Source organism: Lolium rigidum, chromosome 2, assembly GCF_022539505.1.
Source record: "Lolium rigidum isolate FL_2022 chromosome 2, APGP_CSIRO_Lrig_0.1, whole genome shotgun sequence".
NCBI lineage: Eukaryota > Viridiplantae > Streptophyta > Magnoliopsida > Poales > Poaceae > Lolium > Lolium rigidum.
The window spans coordinates 70655269-70679599 of NC_061509.1; the positions used below are offsets into that span (position 1 = coordinate 70655269).

The window sequence follows — 24331 nt, forward strand, 5'->3', positions numbered from 1 at the left end:
AGCAAGGCACTGCTAATGATGGGAAAAGCTTGATCATCTCACAACAATTGAGCTAGTTTTCTCAAAGGCATAACTAGGAACTATTTGTTTCTTATTTATCTCTGTATAACTGCTAGTGAGCTTTTCTTCGAATCTCATATTCAAGAAACACCGCAGATATAGCATAAAAGATAAAATTAACAATAAACATAGAGTTATAGACAAGAAATTACTTTTTTATTATTATTGCCTCTAGGGCATTACTTCTTCAGGCAAGGCTTCTCAAGGTGACCTAGATGCACCAATCACTGTATCAGCCCCAAGTTGGCAGCTTGGTCATTTCTGGTTTGTTCTCTGCTTAGGGTGAGCTTCTCTAATGTCGGTGGTACATCACCCTTCGAGCCAGACCGAGGGGCAGGGGTCCCTCTTCGGTCATGGATGAGAACGACCAGACCATGGCTTGCCTCTTTTGGTGCAGACGGGGTCGTTTCTATTCGGTTCAGGGTTTATAACTCCCTTCGTTGCTCCCTCATGCTTCGTTCGTGTTAGAGGGCAACACTAACTTCAGCGGGTCATTTTTATGTTTTTCTTTTTCTATGTACCAAGGCCATCCGTTTCAGGTTCTATTAATTTAAAGCACGGCGTTTCAATGTCTTTCATCTAAAAAAATAACGCATTTGCTAATTCTCAGGATACTGAGATTTAGCTTACAGCTCAGTATATTGTATAACCGTTAGATATTACTCGGAGATTCGTGCAACCTTTTTTTACACATTTCTTTTACCGGTAGGCTCCAAAAATGTCACGTGCTGGGTGGGATTTGATCCGGCGACCTCAATTTACTCAAGCACAACTGATAACCAACTCAACTATTGTTGCTTGATGCTAAAACTAGACACGGATAGTTTTTGCACTATATTATATACAGTAGCTATAAAATTCGTCATATTCTTTTAACCGAACGAACCGGTGGTCCGGCCAGTAGATTTTTTCAGTTGTGTAGGGTTATCTTCGAGATTTTTTGTGTTGTTTTTGAAATATTTTCCTATTGTAAATGTGGCTGCAACTAAAGTTTTTTTTTACAGTTGCAATACTCCAAAATTGTTTTTCTAGTTGCAATGTGGTTTCAACTGTGATTTTCTTCACTAAAGAAATTTTTTCATTTGCAAATGTGGTTGCAATTGAGATTATGTTTTGCAGTTGCAAATGGAGTTGCAACTTAGATTTTTTTTCTAGTGGAAGATATCGCTGCAACTAGACTTTTTTAGTTGCATGTATGGTTGCAATCGAGACTTCTCGAGTCGCAAGTGTGGTTGCAACCGAGAATTTTTCCAGTTGCAAACGTGGTTGCAACAGAGAATTTCTTCAGTTGCAAGTGTGGTTGCAACCAACATTTTCTCTAGTTGTAAGTGTGGTTGCAACTAATATTTTTTTGAATGCTCAAATTATGAAAATGTTACCAAAAAAATTCAGTTGCAAATATGGTTGCACTTGAGGTTTTTTCGGTTGTAGGTGCAGTTGCAACTGAGTTTTTTTTGTAGTTGCACGTGTGGTTGCAACTGAGATTTTTTCAACTGAAAGTGTGGTTGCAACTGAGACTTTTTCTAGTTGCAAGTGTGGTGGCAACTGAAAATTTCTCTAGTTACAAGTGTGGTTGCAATTGAGACTTTCCAGTTGTAAGTGCGGTCGTAACCGATATTATTAATGCAGTTGCAAATGTGGTTGCAACTGAAACTTTTTTCCTTTTGCAAGCGGGACTACAAATGCGTTTTTATCTCAGCTGCAAGTGGGTTGCAATTGAAATATGTTTTCAATTTGCAAACAGGGTTGCAACAAAGATTTTTTTCCACTAGCAATTGAGGTTGCAACTAACATTTTTCTAGCTACATGTGAAACTGAAAATGCGATTTTTTTCAAGTGTTTACACTGAAAGTGTGTCTACTATTTTTTCAATTGCAAGTGAGGTTGCAAGTAAGGTTTTCGGTTGCAACTGATGTATTCGGGTTGCACATGAGTTGCTTTAAGGTTTACACCACGGTCGCGACTGAGAAAAAAATAAAGTAGTACAAGTTAACTTTTCTTGAGATTATAAAAGTGATTACGTATTAGACAACATTAGTTGACTGGGAGCTTTTTTCCTTCTCTGGAAACCTAGTTAGATAAGAGCTAGTGTCTTCTCTAGTCTCTGAAAAATAGAAACAAATGAACTAAATAACTGCCAACGAATGAAAAAAAATAGACAACCACCTGAAGGAGGATGGGCGGCCCAACTAGCTCGCATGTCAAAAGCAAGTCGCATATGCATTCCACGGTTTAGCTAAACAATAGGGGTGATCTGAATAAAAGAACCTAAATAATACTACCTCCATCCCAAGACCTAAGGCTTATATTTTTTCAGAAAGTTAAACGAAGTAAAGTTTAACCAAATTTTTAGAAGAATTCATCAACAAATATGATATTTTGTAGGTATCATATGAAAATATATTTCATTATCTATCTAATGATATTGATTTTGTACTTTTCACGTTAATGATTTTTGATAAAAACTTAATCAAACTTAATTAACATAGTTTAACTTTCTGAAAAATATAGGCCTTAAGATTTGGGATGGAGATAGTATATGGGTACATTAATGGTAGATTAGGGGCAAATAATACAAATCAACAAAATCTACTAAGAACTAACTTAACTCTTAGTAAACTAAGCCCTAGTCACACCCAAAAAATAATAGTCACGGAGAGGAAATAAACATAAGGCAACGCACAAGGTGTATGCAATGCACATATCACGAATTATACAGATGTCTTGATCAAAGTATCAAGATATAAATTTGTTGGGATAGTAGATCTAGTTGGCTTTTCTGCAGTTCTTCCTGATCTCGAAACGGGTGCCCTCGGCGGGGAGCTCGCTGAGCTTGGCCATGGCCTTGCCGAACTGGAGGTACCACTTGTTGGCATCGGCCTTGAACGTCTCCATGCTACCCTCGCCGGTGGTGTCGTTGCGTAGCTCCCAGTCGGACCTGAAGAGCACCGCGTTCTGGAGGTTGGCGTGGTAGTAGCTATTGTCCAACACCCCGCTCGCCGTCTTGGACGTGTCCACCCCTTTGTCGTCGTAGTCGGACGCGTTCCGAAAGGCGAACTCCTTGTCTCGAATGTTGTTCGGCTCGATCGGGTCCGGCACCGTCGCCGTCGTCTTGGCCTCTACGTCGGCAACGAGCGCCGTCTGGTACTTGGCGCTGATGGGGGTGGTGTCATCGTCAAGGCGGTCCTCGAAGGACGAGCGGTGGGCGACGCCGACGGCGTGCGCGCCCGAGAGGACGACGAGCTCCCTCACGGTGAAATTCTTGGATGCGAAGTTAGCCTTGAGCTGCGGGAATCGCAAGGTGGATGGCGGGAGGACCGCGTCTGCAGCGGCGGCGGAGGAGCTGACGCCGTCCATGCGGCCCGTCTTCACAGAGTAGGCGATCTTGCCGCGGCTGACGACGAAGGTCGCGTGGCGCGCGGCCAGGACGACAATGTCGGCGCAGGAGACGTCCTCGCCGACCTCGCCCTTGATCTCGTCGATCACGTCAAAGCCGTTGAGGCCGATGTTGTTCTTGGCCTTCTTCTCCGTCTTGCTGCCGTCCAAGAGCACGGACGCGTCGCAGCCCTGCACGCACCATTATTCAGTATACTGCAGGCTAATAATAGAGATTAATCAGGTAGGAATGGCTTGATTAATCACGCACGTTAACCCAGCAGTCGTGGAAGAGCAGTCGGATGAGGGCGGGGCCGACGCCGGGCTTCTCCTCGATGGCCTTGGCCACTATCTTGTTAACCTTGTCCACAACGGCGTCCTTCTTGCCATGGCCGCCGCCGCGGCCACCATGGACAGTTACAGGCTGCCCGGCGAAGAAGGCGAGCCCCAGGCAGAGAGAGAATACGATGGCGCGCGCCCTGAGCTTCATCACCATTGCCGATCGATCGCGAGATAGATTGCTAAGATGGATTGTTGTGTGTGTAGTGTATCAGTGAGCATGAGAGGAGTGGTATATATAGTACGTGCACCGTGACGAACATGCAAGCTGCGCTGGAGATATCGATGGGCTTCATTTGCTTGCATGCACCCACGCAATTGTTTGTGCTGGTGCGGCATCAGACTGCAGCATTTGGCACACGCGTGCGTATCAATTTGGAATTTGGATATAAATAGTATGCTACAAGAGATTCCAAAAATGCAGGCCGCCAAGCGAACAATGTATATCCGCATTGTGTGCAGCACAGCAACATGTAGCTTATCTTAATGCTTGGATAATCAGCTGGAGCGCGTGGTGTCAACTATCAACGGACGCGTATGCAGGTTGCCAGGAATTTGCTTATATCTGCAAGACATGTCAACTTACTTGTTTGCTTTTTTGTAGGGAAAAGGGGTTATATTACCGAGAAACCACGAATGTAGCCTGAGCTATGTGTAGCTTGTTTTTTGAACCAAAAAACCTAAGACTACACTTTAAAGTTTTTTAAAAAAATCAGAAATTAAATCTGTAGGTAGAAAATATTGTGTCTACCAACTTGAAAATTTTCAATTTGAAATACCACATATTCGAAACTGTGCAAAAATACAAAATCTGACATCTCTAGTAGTGAAGAGTGTAAAATTTTAAGATTTTGTCATTTTTGTGCAACCCCCAATATAAGGTACATCGAATTTAAATTTCAGACATTCGTAGAACATAGAATTGACATAAATTTTCAGATTTTTTAAAAAACTTTAAAATGTTAATTTTGAATTTTGAAGAAAAAACTACATGTAGCTTGGGTTACAAAAATCCACTCCCAATTATATTACTCCTACTCAAGAAGTGGCACTACAATTCCCAAGGATACCATCCACGATCTCATAAGGAATTAATTCCAAGAGCATCTCCAATAGAGTACATAAAGTTTGGTAACTCGACGGTGATTATATCACGTACTTCGGTCCCTGACTCGCTCCCTTGCCCACCTAACTCCTCGGTGGCGGGCGAATCCTTAGACCACTTGTCCTCCAAGCTTCCTTCCCCATTCTCCCCTGCCATCGTAGCCGACTTGGGCCGCCGGGCATTGTCTGTGCGGTGCCGGCGGCGATGGGGTTGAATTTTCCCGTGGCACGGGGCTACTCGACGACGACGGTGCAACTCGGTCAATGGTGGTATGGCTGGGTGGTGTGAGACCTGCGAGCCAGGCGGTAGGAGCCACGGCAGCATGCTCGGTAGGGACGCTAGCGGCAGTCGCTCGACCTAGATCTGGGCCCTTTGGGCCCCATTAGGGCTAGGACAGGTCGTCTGCCCCTCGCGTGATGACGGTGCTACCTGAGGCGGAGAAGGTGCGTCGGCAGTGGTTGAATGGTGGCGGCGCTATCGGTCTGCCAGCTACAGCGTGGCTACAGGAACTTTACATGCTAGTTTGCGCCCAATGTGTCTTCGCTGCCATGTCTGGTTGGCTACCGCGAAGACGGGGAAGGTAGTTCCCTCCCATGTGGCTGTGGTGCTGCCACCCGCGACCGTGTTGTCTCCCTTTTCTTCTTCTAGGCCTTGAGACGGTGACGACATGGAGACAGCGAGGATGGTTCCAAGACCAAGGTAGCGCGTGTTGGTGGGCGGCAGGTTGGGTGGAGCACTTTAGATCATCTGGGGTGATGGATTTGGGGGTCGGGGAAACATGTCAGCTCGTCCGATACCGACGCGGTGATGCCTGCGGGTGTTGCCTCTCCTTTCTAGAGGGCATCGGTGTACCCCCTCTCCACCTCCATCCGCGTACTGGGAGAAACCCTGGGACAAGTCCGGGCAGCAATGGCATCATCGCCGCTTTCCTTGTTGAAGGTGTTGCTTAGTATTTATTGTTTTGGTGTGCTAGGAGCGTGGTCGGACTTCTCTAGAGGGCACAATGGTTGCGAGTCATCCTTGTTTCGTCGATCTACTGGGGTTGGAATTTGTTTTTCTTTTTTCTCTGTTTTTTTTTGGCTTGGTTGTGTTGTGGCCCCAACTTGGTCGTTGTATTGTGTTGTTGCTATATTAATATTGCGGGGTGAAAGGCTATTTCGAAAAGGATAGTGATTATGGCTAGACAAAGAAAAAAAAGGTTTGGGTAGCCTTTTTTTTTGTGCTTTTGCAGCTGACCCAATACCATACACAAATTGGCATTAAACAAAATCTCCACATAATATCCATGCACCTGTTATCCTTTTTCTTTTTTGAAGTGAAGTAGTCTGTCGGGTTTGCTAAACGCTTACTTGTGTATCCTCGACTGATTAGAAATCTTAGATGTTTTTTTGTCATAGTTAAAACCTCATCGCAACGCAAAATCTCAGTTGTATTAATATTACAATTCATACTACCATGAATTAAGGTGTAATTCTATGATTTAGTAGACTGAAAAATTAAGTTAATTCTTAGTCGACTAGAAATTATCAAAGGGTGTAGCTAATTCTAAGTTAACAAACTTAATTCTCATTCAAATCATGTCATCTTAATCCTTTTTAGAAAATAATCAGTTGTAACCCCCCTTGTAACTGAAAATTCTTAGTTGCAACCCCACATATAACTGATAATAATGAGTTACAACCTCACTTGTAACTGAAAATTATTATTTGCAACCTCACTTAATTCTCGTAGACGCACGAATATGATGGTTGTATAGACTTAATTCTCAACTGGATACTAAACTGTTACATTGCCATGAGTTGCAACATGGGCTATGTCTGAGATTTACCGGTTGCAACTAAGATTTTATTACAGGTACATGGGTTGCAACTGGGAAAAGAGTTCGGATTGCTTCATAATTATTATTTTTGTCTCCATGCTACAACTAAGGCTCAATGCCATCACCTATTTTTCCATGTGAGATTACTCCCCTTTCCATTAATTGCAAAACTAAAATACAACCGGATATGTTTGGTAAGAAAAATGTTTGGTAGGATAACCGGATATACGATCTTCACATAAAAATCATACTATAGGGCAAAAGCCCACCCCTAAATACATCAAAGTCTTAACCAACATATCCAGAGAACAACAAATTAACCACCAAGGGATAGGTTAAAAAAACAACAACCAAGACACTACATCAACCAAACCAAGAGCTCAGCCATCGGTGATCATCAAACACACCGAGAACAGAAGAGCAACTATCGATGATACGTAAGAAGAACTCGCCATGTATATTGCCACCTCTGAAGCTTTCGCCATTAGATGTTGAACCCCGCCTTTGGTCTTGTACGCATCATCCACACCATAAAACCCTGCGAAATAACAGAGAAATGTTCACATAGAAAAAAATGGTTAGCGCATGAGATCTCAGAACTTTCTTTTCAAAGGTGATCTGGTTTCTAACATTCCAAATACCCAAAAATTGCACCTAGAAGCAACATATGATATGTCTTCCCATGTGGGGAAAAGGAATGTAACCAAGCAATGCTTTGCAAAAGAGTTTTTGGACAAACAATAGCTTTGAACATAGATCCTAAATTCCCCCAAAGCACTCTTGCATGAGAGCATGTAAAGAAAAGGCGAGTAGGAGATTCATTCTGACCACAAGAAGGGCACAAAGGAGATCCATGCCAAAAAAAATATCCCTTGTGAGAATAGTATTCTGAGACAACTAATTGCCACAAAAATTATCTCGAGAGGGATTTTTCTTACCAAATCTTTTTTTATGTGTCCTAAAAATATCTCTGTCCAACAACTTATACACAAAGGTAGAAAACCACTTTTTCGCGGCAATGTTACAGGCAATACCATCAGACACATTAGGCTAGTCGATTTTCCTAGCATAGTTTTTGATATAGTCCCACTTTTCTTGCAACACAAGAAGTAATCTTCTTTGAAAAGGGGTGATAAAATTGCAGCTTAACACTTTCTCAAAAGTACAACCCTGAGCATGACACACATTAAACAATAATAGATAAGACACACATAGAGGTGCAGACTTCCTAGCCTTAACATTACCTTATGTTTTATTCCTTAGATATTTAGCCTTAACAATTTGTTGCCAAATCCCATTTTGAGTGTATAATTTCCATCACCACTTACATAACAAATATTATGTTTCCTCGGATCCTTCACAGCAATACCGCTTTTGTTTCTAGACCATCTCACATATGATATTTTCTCTTCTTTTTCTTACCAGCCCAAAAGAATCTTTGTCTATGGTTATTCAACTTCTCAATACACGTTAGACTCAGCAGGAACGTAGACATAAAGTAAGAAGAGATGCCAGATAAGCAAGCATCTAGCCAAGTTAGCCTAGCACCAGATGTAGCTGCATCACAGATCCATGATTCTAATTTTTTCAAGAATTTAGCATCAAGGAAATCCCAATCCATGTTCTTCAAGTTTGCAAATGTCATAGGCACTCCCAAGTATTTCATTGGAAAATTTCCATCTTGAAAATTGAAGAGAGGAGAATAAAACTTTGTTATATTATTTCACGACCAACAACAAATAGTTCACCTTTCAGAAAATTTATCTTTAAACCTAACATTAATTCAACATATATAGGAAGAGTTTGAAGTTCGCACCTTTCTCACGATCATGAGAGATACCCAACATATCATACTATGCATATTGTAAAATAGCTACTCAATTTTCCACAAAATCAAGAGCCGGGAAAAAACAAAGCCCATCTCTTTGAGCATTTAAAACTATTTTAGTTCCAAAAACACTAACCATATTAAACATGATAGAGGACATGGGATATCCTTGCCTCACACCCTTGGCACTTTGGAAATAATCGCCAATCTCATCATTGATATTAGCACTAAAAATTCCATTATGCAAAATTTGCCTCACCCATAAATAGAAAACAGAGTAAAACCTCACACTTGAAAGCAATTAAGCAGAAAATCCCACTTACATCGTCGTAAGCTTTCTCGAAGTTGATCTTCAAGATAATGCCTACTACTTGCTTCTTGACATGCACATGATGCATAATCTCGTGAAATAAAAACCACACCCACTATGTTTCTATTTTTATGAAAGCATTTTTGTGCACACTTATTAATTTTGTGGCACACGTCTCCAATCTCAGAGTCATAGTCTTAGTAATGAACTTATAAATGCATCTAAGGAGAAGGGTAGGTCTAAATTGTAGAATTTTATTGGCCTCCGCGATTTTAGGAAGCAAAATGATATTGCCATAGTTTAACCTCTGCACATCCAAAGGATCAACATAAAAGCTATAAAAAAAGGTTCATAACATCATAGTTGACAATATCCTGACAAGATCGATACAATCTCAATTGGTGTTTGATACGTCTCCGACGTATCGATAATTTCTTATGTTACATGCCACATTATTGATGATATCTACATGTTTTATACACATTATATGTCATTATTATGCGTTTTCCAGAACTAACCTATTGACGAGATGCCGAAGGGCCAGCTCTCGTTTTCTGCTGTTTTTGGTTTCGTAAATCCTAGTAAGGAAATATTCTCGGAATCGGACGAAATCAACGCCCAGCGATCCTATTTTTCCACGAAGCTTCCGAACACCCGAGAGTCGCTGCAGGGGGGCCACGAGCCCACCAGATGATAGGCTGGCGCGGCCCAGGCCTTGGCCGCGCCGCCCTACTGTGACACCGCCTCGTCGACCCTCCGACTCCGCCTCTTCGCCTATTTAAAGGTCCCTGACCTAAAACCTCGATACGAAAAAGCCACGGTACGAGAAACCTTCCAGAGCCGCCGCCATCGCGAAGCCAAGATCCGGGGGACAGGAGTCTCCGTTCCCGCACGCCGCCGGACGGGAAGTGCCCCCGAAGGCTTCTCCATCGACACCACCGCCATCTTCATCAACGCTCGTTGTCTCCCATGAGGAGGGAGTAGTTCTCCATCGAGGCTCTGGGCTGTACCGGTAGCTATGTGGTTCATCTCTCTCCTATGTACTTCAATACAATAATCTCATGAGCTGCCTTACATGATTGAGATTCATATGATGATGCTTGTAATCTAGATGTCATTATGCTAGTCAAGTGGATTTTACTTATGTGATCTCCGGAGACTCCTTGTCCCACGTGTGTAAAGGTGACAAGTGTGTGCACCGTGTGGGTCTCTTAGGCTATATTTCACGTATCACTTATTCACTGTTATGAATGGCATAGTGAAGTGCTTATTTATATCCCTTTATGATTGCAATGTGTTTTGTATCACAATTTATCTGTGTGCTACTCTAGTGATGTTATTAAAGTAGTTTATTCCTCCCGCACGGTGTAATGGTGACAAAGGTGTGCATCGTGTAGTACTTGGCGTAGGCTATGATTGTGATCTCTTGTAGATTATGAAGTTAACTATTGCTATGATAGTATTGATGTGATCTATTCCTCCTTTCGTAGTGTGAAGGTGACAAGTGTGCATGCTATGTTAGTACTTGGTTTGGTTATGTTGATCTCGTCATGCACTCTAAGGTTACTTAAATATGAACATTGAATATTGTGGAGCTTGTTAACTCCGCATTGAGGGTTCGTGTAATCCTACACGCTTAGTGGTGTTCATCATCCAACAAGAGGGTGTAGAGTCTAGCATCTATCTATTTATTCTCGTTATGTGATCAATGTTGAGAGTGTCCACTAGTGAAAGTATGATCCCTAGGCCTTGTTCCTAAATATCGCTATCGCCGCTTGTTTATCGTTTCATCGCATGTTTACTTCCTGCAATATTACTACCATCAACTCGCACGCCAGGCAAGCACTTTTCTCGGCGCCGTACTACTGCTCATATTCATTCATACCACTTGTATTTCACTATCTCTTCGCCGAACTAGTGCACCTATTAGGTGTGTTGGGGACACAAGAGACTTCTTGCTTTGTGGTTGCGGTGGTTGCATGAGAGGGATATCTTTGACCTCTTCCTCCCCGAGTTCGATAAACCTTGGGTGATCCACTTAAGGGAAACTTGTCTGCTGTTCTACAAACCTCTCGCTCTTGGAGGCCCAACACCTGTCTACAAGAATAGAAGCACCCGTAGACATCAAGCTATTTTCTCGGCGCCGTTGCCGGGAGGAAAGGTAAAAGGCACTCATACTCCGGTCCCGTGTACTAAGTACTTTTCTCGTTACCGTGGTGTGTTTGCTCGAAGCTATTTCCTTTAGATCCCGCAATTGCATCTTTTTGTTTCTTGTTTACACTAGTTTGGCATAATGGACAACAATGAGCTTCTTATTCTATTTCCCGATTTAAGACATGGATGGTTTGATGCGAAAATTAAAAAACCTATGGAACATATTAGTATGAACGCTTTGAACACCATTGTTGCTAATGATATGGAAAATTCTAAGCTTGGGGAAGCTGGCTTTGATGAGCATGATATTTTTAGTCCCCCAAGCATTGAGGAGAAAATTTACTTTGATGATACTTTGCCTCCTATTTATGATGATTATAATGATATTGGTCTTTTAGTACCGCCTGTTATGGAGGATAAATTTGATTATGATTACAATATGCCTCCTATATTTGATGATGAGAATAATAATGATAGCTACTTTGTTGAATTTGCTTCCACTACAACTAATAAAATTGATTATGCTTATGTGGAGAGTCATGATACTTTTATGCATGTGAATAAGAATGCTTTATGTGATACTTATATTGTTGAGTTTGTTCATGATGTCTACTGAAAATTATTATGAGAGAGGGAAATATGGTTGTAAAAATTTTCATGTTACTAAAACACCTCTCTATATGCTGAAATTTTTGAAGCTACACTTGTTTTATCTTCCTATGCTTGTTACTTTGCTCTTCATGAACTTGTTTGTTTACAAGATTCCTATGCATAGGAAGCATGTTAGGCTTAAATTTGTTTTGAATTTGCTTCTTGATGCTCTCTTTCGCTTCAACTCTTATTTCTTGGGAGAGCATCATTAAAATTGTCGAGCCTATCTTAATGGCTATAAAGAAAGAACTTCTTGGGAGATAACCCATGTGTTTATTTTGTTACAGTACTTTTATTTTGTATTTGAGTCTTGGAAGTTGTTACTACTGTAGCAACCTCTCCTTATCTTATTTTATTGCATTGTTGTGCCAAGTAAAGTCTTTGATAGTAGGGTTGATACTAGATTTGGATTATCGCACAGTAAACAGATTTCTGTCTGTCACGAATCTGGGCCTAATTCTCTGTAGGTAACTCAGAAAATTATGCCAATTTACGTGAGTGATCCTCAGATATGTATGCAACTTTCATTCAATTTGAGCATTTTCATCTGAGCAAGTCCGGTGCCACTTTAAAATTCATCTTTACGGACTGTTCTGTTTTGACAGATTCTGCCTTTTATTTCGCATTGCTTCTTTTGCTATGTTGGATGGATTTCTTTGTTCCATTAACTTTCAGAAGCTTTGTGCAATGTCCAGAAGTGTTAAGAATGATTGTGTCACCTCTGAACATGTGAAATTTTTATTATGCACTAACCCTCTAATGAGTTTGTTTCGAGTTTGGTGTGGAGGAAGTTTTCAAGGGTCAAGAGAGGAGGATGATATACTATGATCAAGAAGAGTGAAGAGTCTAAGCTTGGGGATGCCCCGTGGTTCATCCCTGCATATTTCAAGAAGACTCAAGCTGTCTAAGCTTGGGGATGCCCTAGGCATCCCCTTCTTCATCGACAACTTATCAGTGTTTCTTCTCTTGAAACTATATTTTTATTCGGTCACATCTTATGTACTTTACTTGGAGCGTCCGTTGTTTTGTTTTTGTTTTGTTTGAATAAGTTCATCCTTGTGTGGGAGAGAGACACACTCCGCTGGTTCATATGAACACATGTGTTCTTAGGCTTTACTCATAGTATTCATGGCGAAGGTTGAATCTTCTTCGTTAAATTGTTATATGGTTGGAATCGGGAAATGCTACATGTAGTAATTCTAAAATGTCTTGGATAATGTGATACTTGGCAATTGTTGTGCTCATGTTTAAGCTCTTGCATCATATACTTTGCACCCATTAATGAAGAAATACATAGAGCTTGCTAAAATTTGGTTTGCATATTTGGTCTCTCTAAAGTCTAGATAATTTCTAGTATTGAGTTTTGAACAACAAGGAAGACGGTGTAGAGTCTTATAATGTTTACAATATGTCTTTTATGTGAGTTTTGCTGCACCGGTTCATCCTTGTGTTTGTTTCAAATAACCTTGCTAGCCTAAGCCTTGTATCGAGAGGGAATACTTCTCATGCATCCAAAATCCTTGAGCCAACCACTATGCCATTTGTGTCCACCATACCTACCTACTACATGGTATTTCTCCGCCATTCCAAAGTAAAATTGCTTGAGTGCTACCTTTAAAATTTCCATCATTCGCCTTTGCAATATATAGCTCATGGGACAAAATAGCCTTAAAAACTATTGTGGTATTGAATATGTACTTATGCACTTTATCTCTTATTAAGTTGCTTGTTGTGCGATAACCATGCTCCTCGGGGACGCCATCAACTCTTTGTTGAATATCATGTGAGTTGCTATGCATGTTCGTCTTGTCCGAAGTAAGGGCGATTTCCACAATCAAATGGTTTCAGTATGCATAATGTTAGAGAAGAACATTGGGCCGCTAACTAAAGCCATGAATCATGGTTGAAGTTTCAGTTTTGGACATAAACCTCAATCTCTTATGAGAATATTAACTGTTGAATGCTTAAGCATTAAAAGAGGAGTCCATTATCTGTTGTCTATGTTGTCCCGGTATGGGTGTCTAAGTTGAAGAATGATCAAAAGCGAGAAATCCAATGCGAACTTTCTCCTTAGACCTTTGTACAAGCGGCATAGAGGTACCCCATTGTGACACTTGGTTGAAACATATGTTATGCAATGATGATCCGTGTTAACCCAAGCTAATTAGGACAAGGTGCGAGCACTATTAGTACACTATGCATGAGGCTTGCAACTTGTAAGATATAATTTACATGATACATATGCTTTATTACTACCGTTGACAAAATTGTTTCATGTTTTCAAAATAAAAGCTCTAGCACAAATATAGCAATCGATGCTTTCCTCTTTGAAGGACCTTTCTTTTACTTTTATGTTGAGTCAGTTCACCTATCTCTCTCCACCTCAAGAAGCAAACACTTGTGTGAACTCGTGCATTGATTCCTACATACTTGCATATTGCACTTGTTATATTACTTTACATTGACAATATCCATGAGATATACATGTTATAAGTTGAAAGCAACCGCTGAAACTTAATCTTCCTTTGTGTTGCTTCAATACCTTTACTTTGATTTATTGCTTTATGAGTTAACTCTTATGCAAGACTTATTGATGCTTGTCTTGAAAGTACTATTCATGAAAAGTCTTTGCTTTATGATTCATTTGTTTACTCATGTCATTACCATTGTTTTGATCACTGCATTCATTACATATGCTTACAATAGTATGATCAAGGTTATGATGGCATGTCACACCGTAAATTATCTTTGTTATCGTTTACTCGCCGGACGAGCAGAACTAAGCTTGGGGATGCCGATACGTCTCCGACGTATCGATAATTTCTTATGTTCCATGCCACATTATTGATGATATCTACATGTTTTATACACATTATATGTCATTATTATGCGTTTCCGAACTAACCTATTGACGAGATGCCGAAGGGCCGCTTCTCGTTTTCTGTCGTTTTTGGTTTCGGAAATCCTAGTAAGGAAATATTCTCGGAATCGGACGAAATCAACGCCCAGCATCCTATTTTTCCACGAAGCTTCCAGAACACCCGAGAGTCGCCAGAGGGGGGCCACAGGCCCACCAGATGATAGGCTGGCGCGGCCCAGGCCTTGGCCGCGCCGCCCTACTGTGACACCACCTCGTCGACCCTCCGACTCCGCCTCTTCGCCTATTTAAAGGTCCCTGACCTAAAACCTCGATACGAAAAAGCCACGGTACGAGAAACCTTCCAGAGCCGCCGCCATCGCGAAGCCAAGATCTGGGGGACAGGAGTCTCTGTTCCGGCACGCCGCCGGGACGGGGAAGTGCCCCTGGAAGGCTTCTCCATCGACACCACCGCCATCTTCATCAACGCTGCTGTCTCCCATGAGGAGGGAGTAGTTCTCCATCGAGGCTCGGGGCTGTACCGGTAGCTATGTGGTTCATCTCTCTCCTATGTACTTCAATACAATAATCTCATGAGCTGCCTTACATGATTGAGATTCATATGATGATGCTTGTAATCTAGATGTCATTATGCTAGTCAAGTGGATTTTACTTATGTGATCTCCGTGAGACTCCTTGTCCCACGTGTGTAAAGGTGACAGTAGTGTGCACCGTGTGGGTCTCTTAGGCTATATTTCACGTAATACTTATTCACCGTTATGAATGGCATAGTGAAGTGCTTATTTATATCTCTTTATGATTGCAATGTGTTTTGTATCACAATTTATCTGTGTGCTACTCTAGTGATGTTATTAAAGTAGTTTATTCCTCCCGCACGGTGTAATGGTGACAAGTGTGTGCATCGTGTAGTACTTGGCGTAGGCTATGATTGTGATCTCTTGTAGATTATGAAGTTAACTATTGCTATGATAGTATTGATGTGATCTATTCCTCCTTTCGTAGTGTGAAGGTGACAAAGGTGCATGCTATGTTAGTACTTGGTTTGGTTATGTTGATCCGTCATGCACTCTAAGGTTACTTAAATATGAACATTGAATATTGTGGAGCTTGTTAACTCCGGCATTGAGGGTTCGTGTAATTCTACACAGTTAGTGGTGTTCATCATCCAACAAGAGGGTGTAGAGTCTAGCATCTATCTATTTATTCTGTTATGTGATCAATGTTGAGAGTGTCCACTAGTGAAAGTATGATCCCTAGGCCTTGTTCCTAAATATCGCTATCGCTGCTTGTTTACTGTTTCTACCGCATGTTTACTTCCCGCAATATTACTACCATCAACTCGCACGCCGGCAAGCACTTTTCCGGGCGCCGTACTACCGCTCATATTCATTCATACCACTTGTATTTCACTATCTCTTCGCCGAACTAGTGCACCTATTAGGTGTGTTGGGGACACAAGAGACTTCTTGCTTTGTGGTTGCAGTGGTTGCATGAGAGGGATATCTTTGACCTCTTCCTCCCTGAGTTCGATAAACCTTGGGTGATCCACTTAAGGGAAACTTGCTGCTGTTCTACAAACCTCTGCTCTTGGAGGCCCAACACTGTCTACAAGAATAGAAGCACCCGTAGACATCAGTGTTTCATCAAGGCCTAGGGCTCTGTTAACATTCATAGAGAAAAGTGAGTTTTTACTTCCTCAACCGGAAAAGGTCTATTCGAATGCTCATTATCATCCTAAATTTCATTCGCATTGTATAAAGAAGGAAAAATATTGAACAAGTTACAAGGATAAGGATTAAATAGATCCTTAAGATGGAGCATGCTTTAACAAAGTTTTCAATCCCCTCGGTAAAACCCCTTGATCATCTATGAATGCGTTGTATTCTTACATTTCCCGCCATTAGCAATCTATTTAAATAGGAAGTATTTTGGTCTCCTTGCAATAGCCACCACCTTCCATGTGATGTCTGATGCGAGTAATCTTCCTCCTCAAAATTTGAATTATACAACTCCACTTTAATAGTATTTTTTACTCAAAAATCACGTGGCAATAAATCTGTACTTTCCGAAAACTCTCCAAGGATTCAAGTTCACATTGCAACTCATCTTTATTTTTCTTCATTTTTAAACCAATTGGACCCCATCCTTAAAAATAGTTCTTAAATCTCTTATCTTGATATTGATAATATCAATAGACTCACCTAATAGCCACATATCCCCCAACCTCATCCATTTTGGGCATGAAGTCCTCATGTTTCAACCAAAAAGTGTCAAATTTAAAACCTCTTTGCTTCTTAGGCAAAGAATTTCACTGAGCAGCTGTACGAGGCGAGAAAACCCTATTTCCCGCCCATTAATGGGGCTTAATACGCTTCGCCCGTGCACTGATATAAATGGGTCGGCCCAAGTAACTCGTGCCTGACACTTTTTCTTTTTCGGCTGCCATTCCGGTCAACTTTTGTCTGGTTTTAACGGATTTTCTCGGTTTCAGTTGGTTTCTTTGGTTTTCTTCAGGGTTCGCGGTTTTTCTGTTTTGTGTTTTTTTGTCTTTTTCTCACTTCTCATTTCCGTTTCTTTTAAAAAATTGAAATTTGACCATTTTTTTTTATTTCCGAACCTTTTTTAATTGAATATTTTTGAATATTTTTTTTTAATTTAATTCTTATTCAAATTTAAAATTTACCTAGTTTCAAATTTTCTCGGAATCTGAATTTGTTCAAATTCAAAATCCGAACAAATTTTTATTTCAGAATTTTTTTTAATTGAACATATTTTAAATTTGAAATTTTTGTTCAAATTCAATTTTTCTCAAATTCTAAATTTGTTCGGATCCGAATTTGGTCAAATTAATTTTTCATTCAAGTTCGGATTTTGTTCATATTCAAAATTTGCCGAGGGGTCCAATTTGTTCAAATTCATTTTTTGCTCAAGTTCGAAAAGCTAACTTGCGGATACAGTGGTTGGAACTCTAGTCTTTGGTATGGTGCGGCAAAGCAAAAACCATTGGGCTAGCAATCGGATCCGTAATAAACTAGAGAAAAATGTTACTATTAACATAATATGAAATGAGTTATTGGGCCGGCCCAAGAACTATGGAGCATGCGTGTGTGCCCTACAAACGTGCGCCAACAAGCGGTGAGTAGGGGCGCAGATCAACTATCACCCCTTAGCGATGGTTTATAACCATCACTAAGGGGAACCCGTTAATGGGCCTGGCCCATTAGTTCGAAAATTGAAATTTTCTCATATTCGAAAATTGCTTAGATTTCAAATTTACCGAGATTCGAAATTTGCTTAGATTTAAAAATAGCCTAGATTCGAAATTTGCTAAGATTTGAACTTTGCTAAAATTACTTTGAAAATTTGTTCGAATTTGAAATTTTCTTAACTTTAAATTTTGCACCACTTTAAAATTTGTTAAAAAAGAAAAAAACAAAAAAAAAACAAAAAAAATCGAAGAAAAACCGAAAGAAAACCGAAACCCAAAAAACCCAGGAAAAAACTTGACGAAAATCGGAAAAACCAAGGCCTACGGACTCCCTCAGTATGTTAATGGGCCGCGGCCCAAAACTCCCCACGGTGAAACCACGCGGCGATGGTTGGTAACCATCAACAGCGGATGATGAAAAGGAATTCCCGAGTAGGGGGTCCCGACTGGCAAATCCTATACACCGACCGTGTCGGTGCCTACCGAGCACCGCACACCCTGGCTCGGGTATTGGGCCTTGCCTATTTTCACCTTTTTCTTTTTTTCGTTTTCGTTTTTGTTTTCTATTTATGTTTATGTTTTATTTTATTTTCTTTTTTCTGTTTTCTTTTTTCTTTCCTTTTCTTTTCTGTTTGTTTTTATTTTTGTTCAAAATTGAAAAAGTTTAGATTTGAAAAGTTCAAATTTAAAATAGTTCAAATTCGAAAACGTTCAAATTTGAAAAGTGTTTAAAACGAGAATTGTTCAAAGCTAAAAATTGTTCGTATCCGAAAAATATTCATAATTGAAAAATGTTCAAATTTAAAATATGTTCACTTCCAAAAATGTTCAAATGTTGGAAAATTTGAATTTTTGAAAAAAAAATTCAATCTAAAAATGGTCAAATTTTGAAAAATGTTCAATCTAAAAAAATCAAAATTTGAAAAACAATATTCAAACATAAAAAAGTTCAAATCCAAAAATTGTTCAAAATCCAAATAATGTTTAAATTCGAAAAATGTTCAAATCCGAAAATTGTTCAAATTCGGAAATTGTTCATATAAAAAAGAAAAACTCGAAAATAATGTGTTCCAATTTTTCAAAAATATACAAATTTAAAATCTTCATATTTTGGAAAATTTATATTATAAAAAATTTGTTTTTCCGAAAAAGTTTCACATTGGCATTTTAATTTTTTATAAAAGAAAAGAAAAGAAACAGCAGAAAAGGAGAAAAACAGGAAATAAACAAAAATAAGCGTGGCTGGGCCGGCTCAACAGGCACGGAGGGGGGGGTGCGGCACCTGGTGTGTACCAACCAGGGTGGTGTATAGTACCTCCCTCCCGACGGGGTAGTGCTTTACGCCCATTCTGAGCGACTGGGCTGCCTCCTGCAGTTTAGATAGGCCGTCAGGAAGTGAAAGCCTGCTGATAATCAGTATGAGAACCCAATACACCTGCGTCCAGCCTCTCCCAAATATTTTGGGCCGCCAGCCTAATCCAGCGCGACAGCACGTCATCCACCCGTTCCTCTTCCGCATCGAACGTAACGAACCACCAACCAACCAAAATCTGTATCACGTCTGTCTGCACCCGGGCCGTCCGTCCGTTCCATCCAAAACCCAAACCCCAACGCTCTCCCCAAGGCCGAGCAGAACAGATAGCATTACCTCGAACACATCGCCGCCGCCTTCTCCTCCCTCGATCCATGGCCACCGCCTCGCTCTCCACCCTCTCCTCCGCGGCGGCCGCCGGCGCCGGCAGGCGCTTCGTGCTCTCCTCCCCGTCGCTCTCCTTCGCCTCCCGCCGCCTCGCCGCCCCGTCCTACCACCTCCGCGCCGCCGCCGCTCCGGGGGCGAGGAGGTTCGCCGCGTCCGCGGCCTCGGCCGCCCCGGTCGTGGCCACCATCGCGGTCGGCGACAAGCTCCCCGACGCCACGCTCTCCTTCTTCGACCCGGCCGACGGCGAGCTGAAGACGGTGACGGTGGACGAGCTGACGGCGGGGAAGAAGGCCGTGCTCTTCGCCGTCCCCGGCGCCTTCACCCCGACCTGCTCCCAGAAGCACCTCCCCGGGTTCGTCGAGAAGGCCGGCGAGCTCCGCGCCAAGGGCGTCGACACCGTGGCCTGCGTGTCCGTGAACGACGCCTTCGTCATGAAGGCGTGGAAGGAGAGCCTCGGCCTCGGCGACGACGTGCTGCTCCTCTCCGACGGCAACCTCGAGCTCACCCGCGCGCTCGGCGTCGAGATGGACCTCTCCGACAAGCCCATGGGCCTCGGCGTCCGCTCCCGCCGCTACGCGCTCCTCGCCGACGACGGCGTCGTCAAGGTGCTCAACCTCGAGGAGGGCGGCGCATTCACCACCAGCAGCGCAGAGGACATGCTCAACGCCCTCTGAGCGGTTCCTGATGGAGCACCTTCTTCTGCTCTGAAACAACGTCTTGTCTAGCAGTGAGTAATAATTCCATGAACTCTGGCTCGTGGTGTGACTGTCCTTCGATGCGTCGCCGTCGTATAGAGGATTTCCTTTTTGGTGAACTGTGCGTGCTGTCGATGTGTTCGATGAAATGGTAGACCAAAATTTTCCAGAGCGTCGCGTACGAATCACTATTGCCAGGCTTGTTTGATAATTTTATTGGTTTTTTACCCATAGAATTCTTTCCTACTGAAGTTATTTGATTCAAATAATTGAACCCATCAAAATTTCTGTAGTTTCCTTTCGTACACTATAATCCCATAGAATTTATAACAATTAGTTAGACCTCTAGGAAAATTTCTATGTCTCTATGACAACTAACACACGCACTCAATCTCTACTGAATTTCTTGCATTTTTCATGTGGGCAATCAAACAATTCATACAATTGATTCTTGCATTTTTCATTCCTGTAGGATACCATGTGGCATGACATACTACGTTTTTTCATAATCCTTTGCTTTTAAACTCCTTTGAATCAAACGGGTCCAAAAGTCTGAAAAATCACTGAAAGACTTCTTTGATTTGGAGGAAATGTGGAGGAAAAGTAGAGGTTTGGAAAATTTTCCTAAGATGTTAATGTTCACTCCTTTGATTCATAGAAATGGTGGAAAGAAAAATCAAAGGAACAATTCCTTTGGATCTCAGTTTCAAGGCAAATCTTATAAGAAATAAAAAATCCACTCAAATCTTATTCTTCGATTTCTATGCACAAGGGTATACACCTGCTAAATGTGGAGGAAAGTAGAGGTTTGAATTTTTTTCCTAAGATGCTAATGTTCACTCCTTTGATTCATAGAAATGGTGGAAAGAAAAATCGAAGGAACAATTCCTTTGGATCTCAGTTTCAAGGCAAATCTTATAAGAAATAAAAATTCACTCAAATCTTATTCTTCGATTTCTATGCAAGGAACGAGGACAGGTTTACACCTGCTATCCTTTCCTATTTCCATCTCTATCCTATTTCTTTGATTTCAGTATCCTGTAGATCAAAGAAGGCCAAAATGTTTTCCAACCCTTCCATGCATATGATGTTGGTGCGTAAATGCATCTAGATCAGCTCGGATGAGAAGAATATAATTTTTTGGCAAAAGAGACCACTTTGTCCAATTCATTGACAAAAAGGACCACCCGTGAATGCAAATGATAAAAAGGACCACCTCGGTTGTGGTGGCAGCGCCCCTGGCGACACGTGGAGCATGCCGCCGCAGAGAGATAGGAGGCAGGAGCCTGCCGTCCCACGCTGTGGCGGCACGTTAGCGAAGCAGCTTCGCCGTCAACCGGCGTCGGTAGTTGCGGGCCATGGCGCCCCACCAAGCGGCGGCAGGCTTACGTGGACATGCCGTCCCATACCGTGGTGGAAGGCCGGCGAGCTCCGCGCCAAGGGCGTCGATACCGTGGCGTGCGTGTCGGTGAACGACGCCTTCGTCGTGAAGGCGCGGAAGGAGAGCCTCGGCCTCGGCGACGACGTGCTGCTGCTCTCCGACGGCAACCTCGAGCTCACCCGCGCGCTCGGCGTCGAGATGGACCTCTCCGACAAGCCCATGGGCCTCGGCGTGCGCTCCCGCCGCCACGCGCTCCTCGCGGACGACGGCGTCGTCAAGGTGCTCAACCTCGAGGAGGGCGGCGCCTTCACCACCAGCAGCGCAGAGGACATGCTCAACGCCCTCTGAGCGGTTCCTGAGGGAGCACCTTCTTCTGCTCTTAAACAGCGTCTTATTTAGCAGTGAGTAATAATTCCGCGAACTGTGGCTTGTGTGACTGTCTGTCCTTCGATGCGTCGCCGTCGTATAGAGGATTTTTCTTTTGTTGAACTGTGAGTGCTGTCGATGTGTTCGATGAAATGATAGACCAAAATTTTCCAGAGCGTCGCGTACGAATCACAATTGCCAGGCTTGTTTGATAATTTTATTGGTTTTTTACCCATAGAATTCTTTCCTATTGAAGTTATTTGATTCAAATAGTTGAACCCATCAAAATTTCTGTAGGTTCCTTTCGTACACTATAATCCCATAGAATTTATAACAATTAGTTAGACCTCTAGGAAAATTTCTATGTCTCTATGAAAACTAACACACCCACTCAATATCTACTGAATTTGTTGCATTTTTCATGTGGGCAATCAAACAATTCCTACAATTGATTCTTGCATTTTTCATTCCTGTAGGATACCATGTGGCATGACATACTACGTTTTTTCATAATCCTATGCTTTTAAACTCCTTTGAATCAAACGGGTCCAAAAGTCTGAAAATTTACTGGAAGACTTCTTTGATTTGGAGGAAATGTGGAGGAAAGTAGAGGTTTGGAAAATTTTCCTAAGATGCTAACGTTCACTCCTTTGATTCACAGAAATGGTGGAAAGAAAAATCGAAGGAACAATTCCTTTGGATCTCAGTTTCAAGACAAATCTTATAAGAAATAAAAATCTACTCAAATTTTATTCTTCGATTTCTATGCACAAGGAACGAGGACAGGTTTACACCTGCCATCCTTTCCTATTTCCATCTCTATCCTATCTATTTCTTTGATTTCAGTATCCTGTAAATCAGAGAAGGCCAAAATGTTTTCCAACCCTTCCACGCATATGAAGTTGGTGCGTAAATCTTGATCAGCTCGGATGAGAAGAATATAATTTTTGGCAAAATAGACCACCTGTCAAATTCATTGATAAAAAGAACCACCCATGAGTGCAAATGACAAAAAAAACCACCTCGGTTGTGGCGGCAGTGCCCCCTGATGACACGTGGAGCATGTCACCGGAGAGACGGGTGGCAGGAGCCTGCCGTCCCACGCTATGGCGGCACGTTAGCGAAGCAGCTTCCCTGTCAACCCGCGTCGGTATTTGCGGGCCATGGCACCCCACCAAGCGGCAGCAGGCTTACGTGGACATGTCGCCCCACACCGTGGTGGCAGGCCCCGCCATCCGACACGCGCGCAAACGCACTTGTAAGCGTTCCCGCTCGATGACGCCGAATTTGTTGATCGGCCCGACCAGGCACTGATTTCCATGCGACGATGCGACGTGAGATTGAGTGCTTTGTTTGAGATTTTCGCTCGATTTTGGTTTGTGGTGAAAGCAATACAAATAAGTGACCACCGAAAGCAGCTTATTTGTATAGGAGTTTGTGCTGATACAACAAATAGAGCACCCACAAGCTAGAGCTTGACTCTGGTGGTTAGGTCCCTTCTGGTGGAACCAGCCCACCCGGAGTTCAAGCTCCTAGATTTGACATGGGTGTTTGCATTTACCTTGATTTATTTCAGGATTTAACCGGCGCTATGCTTTCAGGGTAGGTGAGGACGTGCCCGTCAACAGCAGGCGCTAGTGGTGACTTCGTCAACCTCAAGATATGTCGGCTCGGTCCCTCGGAGGTGCTCATAGGGGTAGGGAGTGCGTGCGTGCGTTCATAGGGGTGTTTGTACGTGCGTGTTTGTGAGCCGCCCTGCGGTTGTACTTGTGTTCTCAAAAAAAAAAAAAGCACCCACAAGCTATGGTAATTTTTTGGTACTGTACATGCTAATTGAAGGATATATAATCCATACTAATTGAAGGCTATATAATCCATACTTACCCGCATACAACCAAAACAGCAGGATCAGAGTTTGCCTCTGCGCTCTCTCTTTCCTTCGCAAAATATTCGAGTGAGTATGAGTGTGCCTTGCTCGGACCAAAATTTTAGGCCGATGAAGGGGAAGAATGCAAGCTTGCCACCGGGTGAGAGCAAAGAGGTGTTGGTGCAGTACCTTGCGAAGGTGAAGGAGGTGGTGGATTTTCCTGATAAGTTGGACATAAAATATTTCATTGTGCACGCACTCACGCATCATGACCCACCCACACAAACAAGTTCATCGTCCTCGAGGCCTACGGTATGTTCTAACAACAAGATTAAAGGCATATTAGTATGTCATTATTTTTCGTTTATTAACCATCTTATTTGTGTTGCAGTCTCCCCGCCTCTTTGCAAGAGGTTTCACCGGATAGACAAGTAACAACCGGATTGGGCACACCGTTGGGTGGAGGAAAAACAACGGCATGTATGGGCAAGGTTCCATGAGGAGGAGCGTTGGGAAAAGGTTGTTGCTAATGATAAAATAGAGAGAGACAGTACAAAAATTAAGGGCGCAGCAAGCTGGAAATCGTGAGGTGAATC

The 24331-nt window shown here is 42.3% G+C and overlaps 3 protein-coding genes across 3 annotated transcripts; 2 read left to right on the forward strand and 1 right to left on the reverse strand.

Moving 5' to 3' along the window:
- Window positions 1-2826: 2826 nt before the first annotated feature.
- On the reverse strand, window positions 2827-3931 carry LOC124686679 (peroxidase 2-like). Its single transcript, XM_047220580.1, has 2 exons — window positions 3707-3931; window positions 2827-3627 (listed from the first exon to the last, which is right to left on the reverse strand). The coding sequence occupies exons 1-2, from the start codon at window positions 3929-3931 to the stop codon at window positions 2827-2829; spliced, it is 1026 nt and encodes a 341-aa protein (XP_047076536.1).
- A 15384-nt stretch (window positions 3932-19315) lies between these two features.
- On the forward strand, window positions 19316-20330 carry LOC124686680 (peroxiredoxin-2E-2, chloroplastic-like). Its single transcript, XM_047220581.1, has one exon. The coding sequence runs from the start codon at window positions 19414-19416 to the stop codon at window positions 20098-20100; it is 687 nt and encodes a 228-aa protein (XP_047076537.1). The 5' UTR covers window positions 19316-19413; the 3' UTR covers window positions 20101-20330.
- Window positions 20331-21376: 1046 nt separating this feature from the next.
- Window positions 21377-22081, forward strand: LOC124689860 (peroxiredoxin-2E-2, chloroplastic-like). Its single transcript, XM_047223321.1, has one exon. It carries the CDS (start codon window positions 21377-21379, stop codon window positions 21848-21850), a length of 474 nt encoding a protein of 157 aa, XP_047079277.1. The 3' UTR covers window positions 21851-22081.
- Window positions 22082-24331: the final 2250 nt, after the last annotated feature.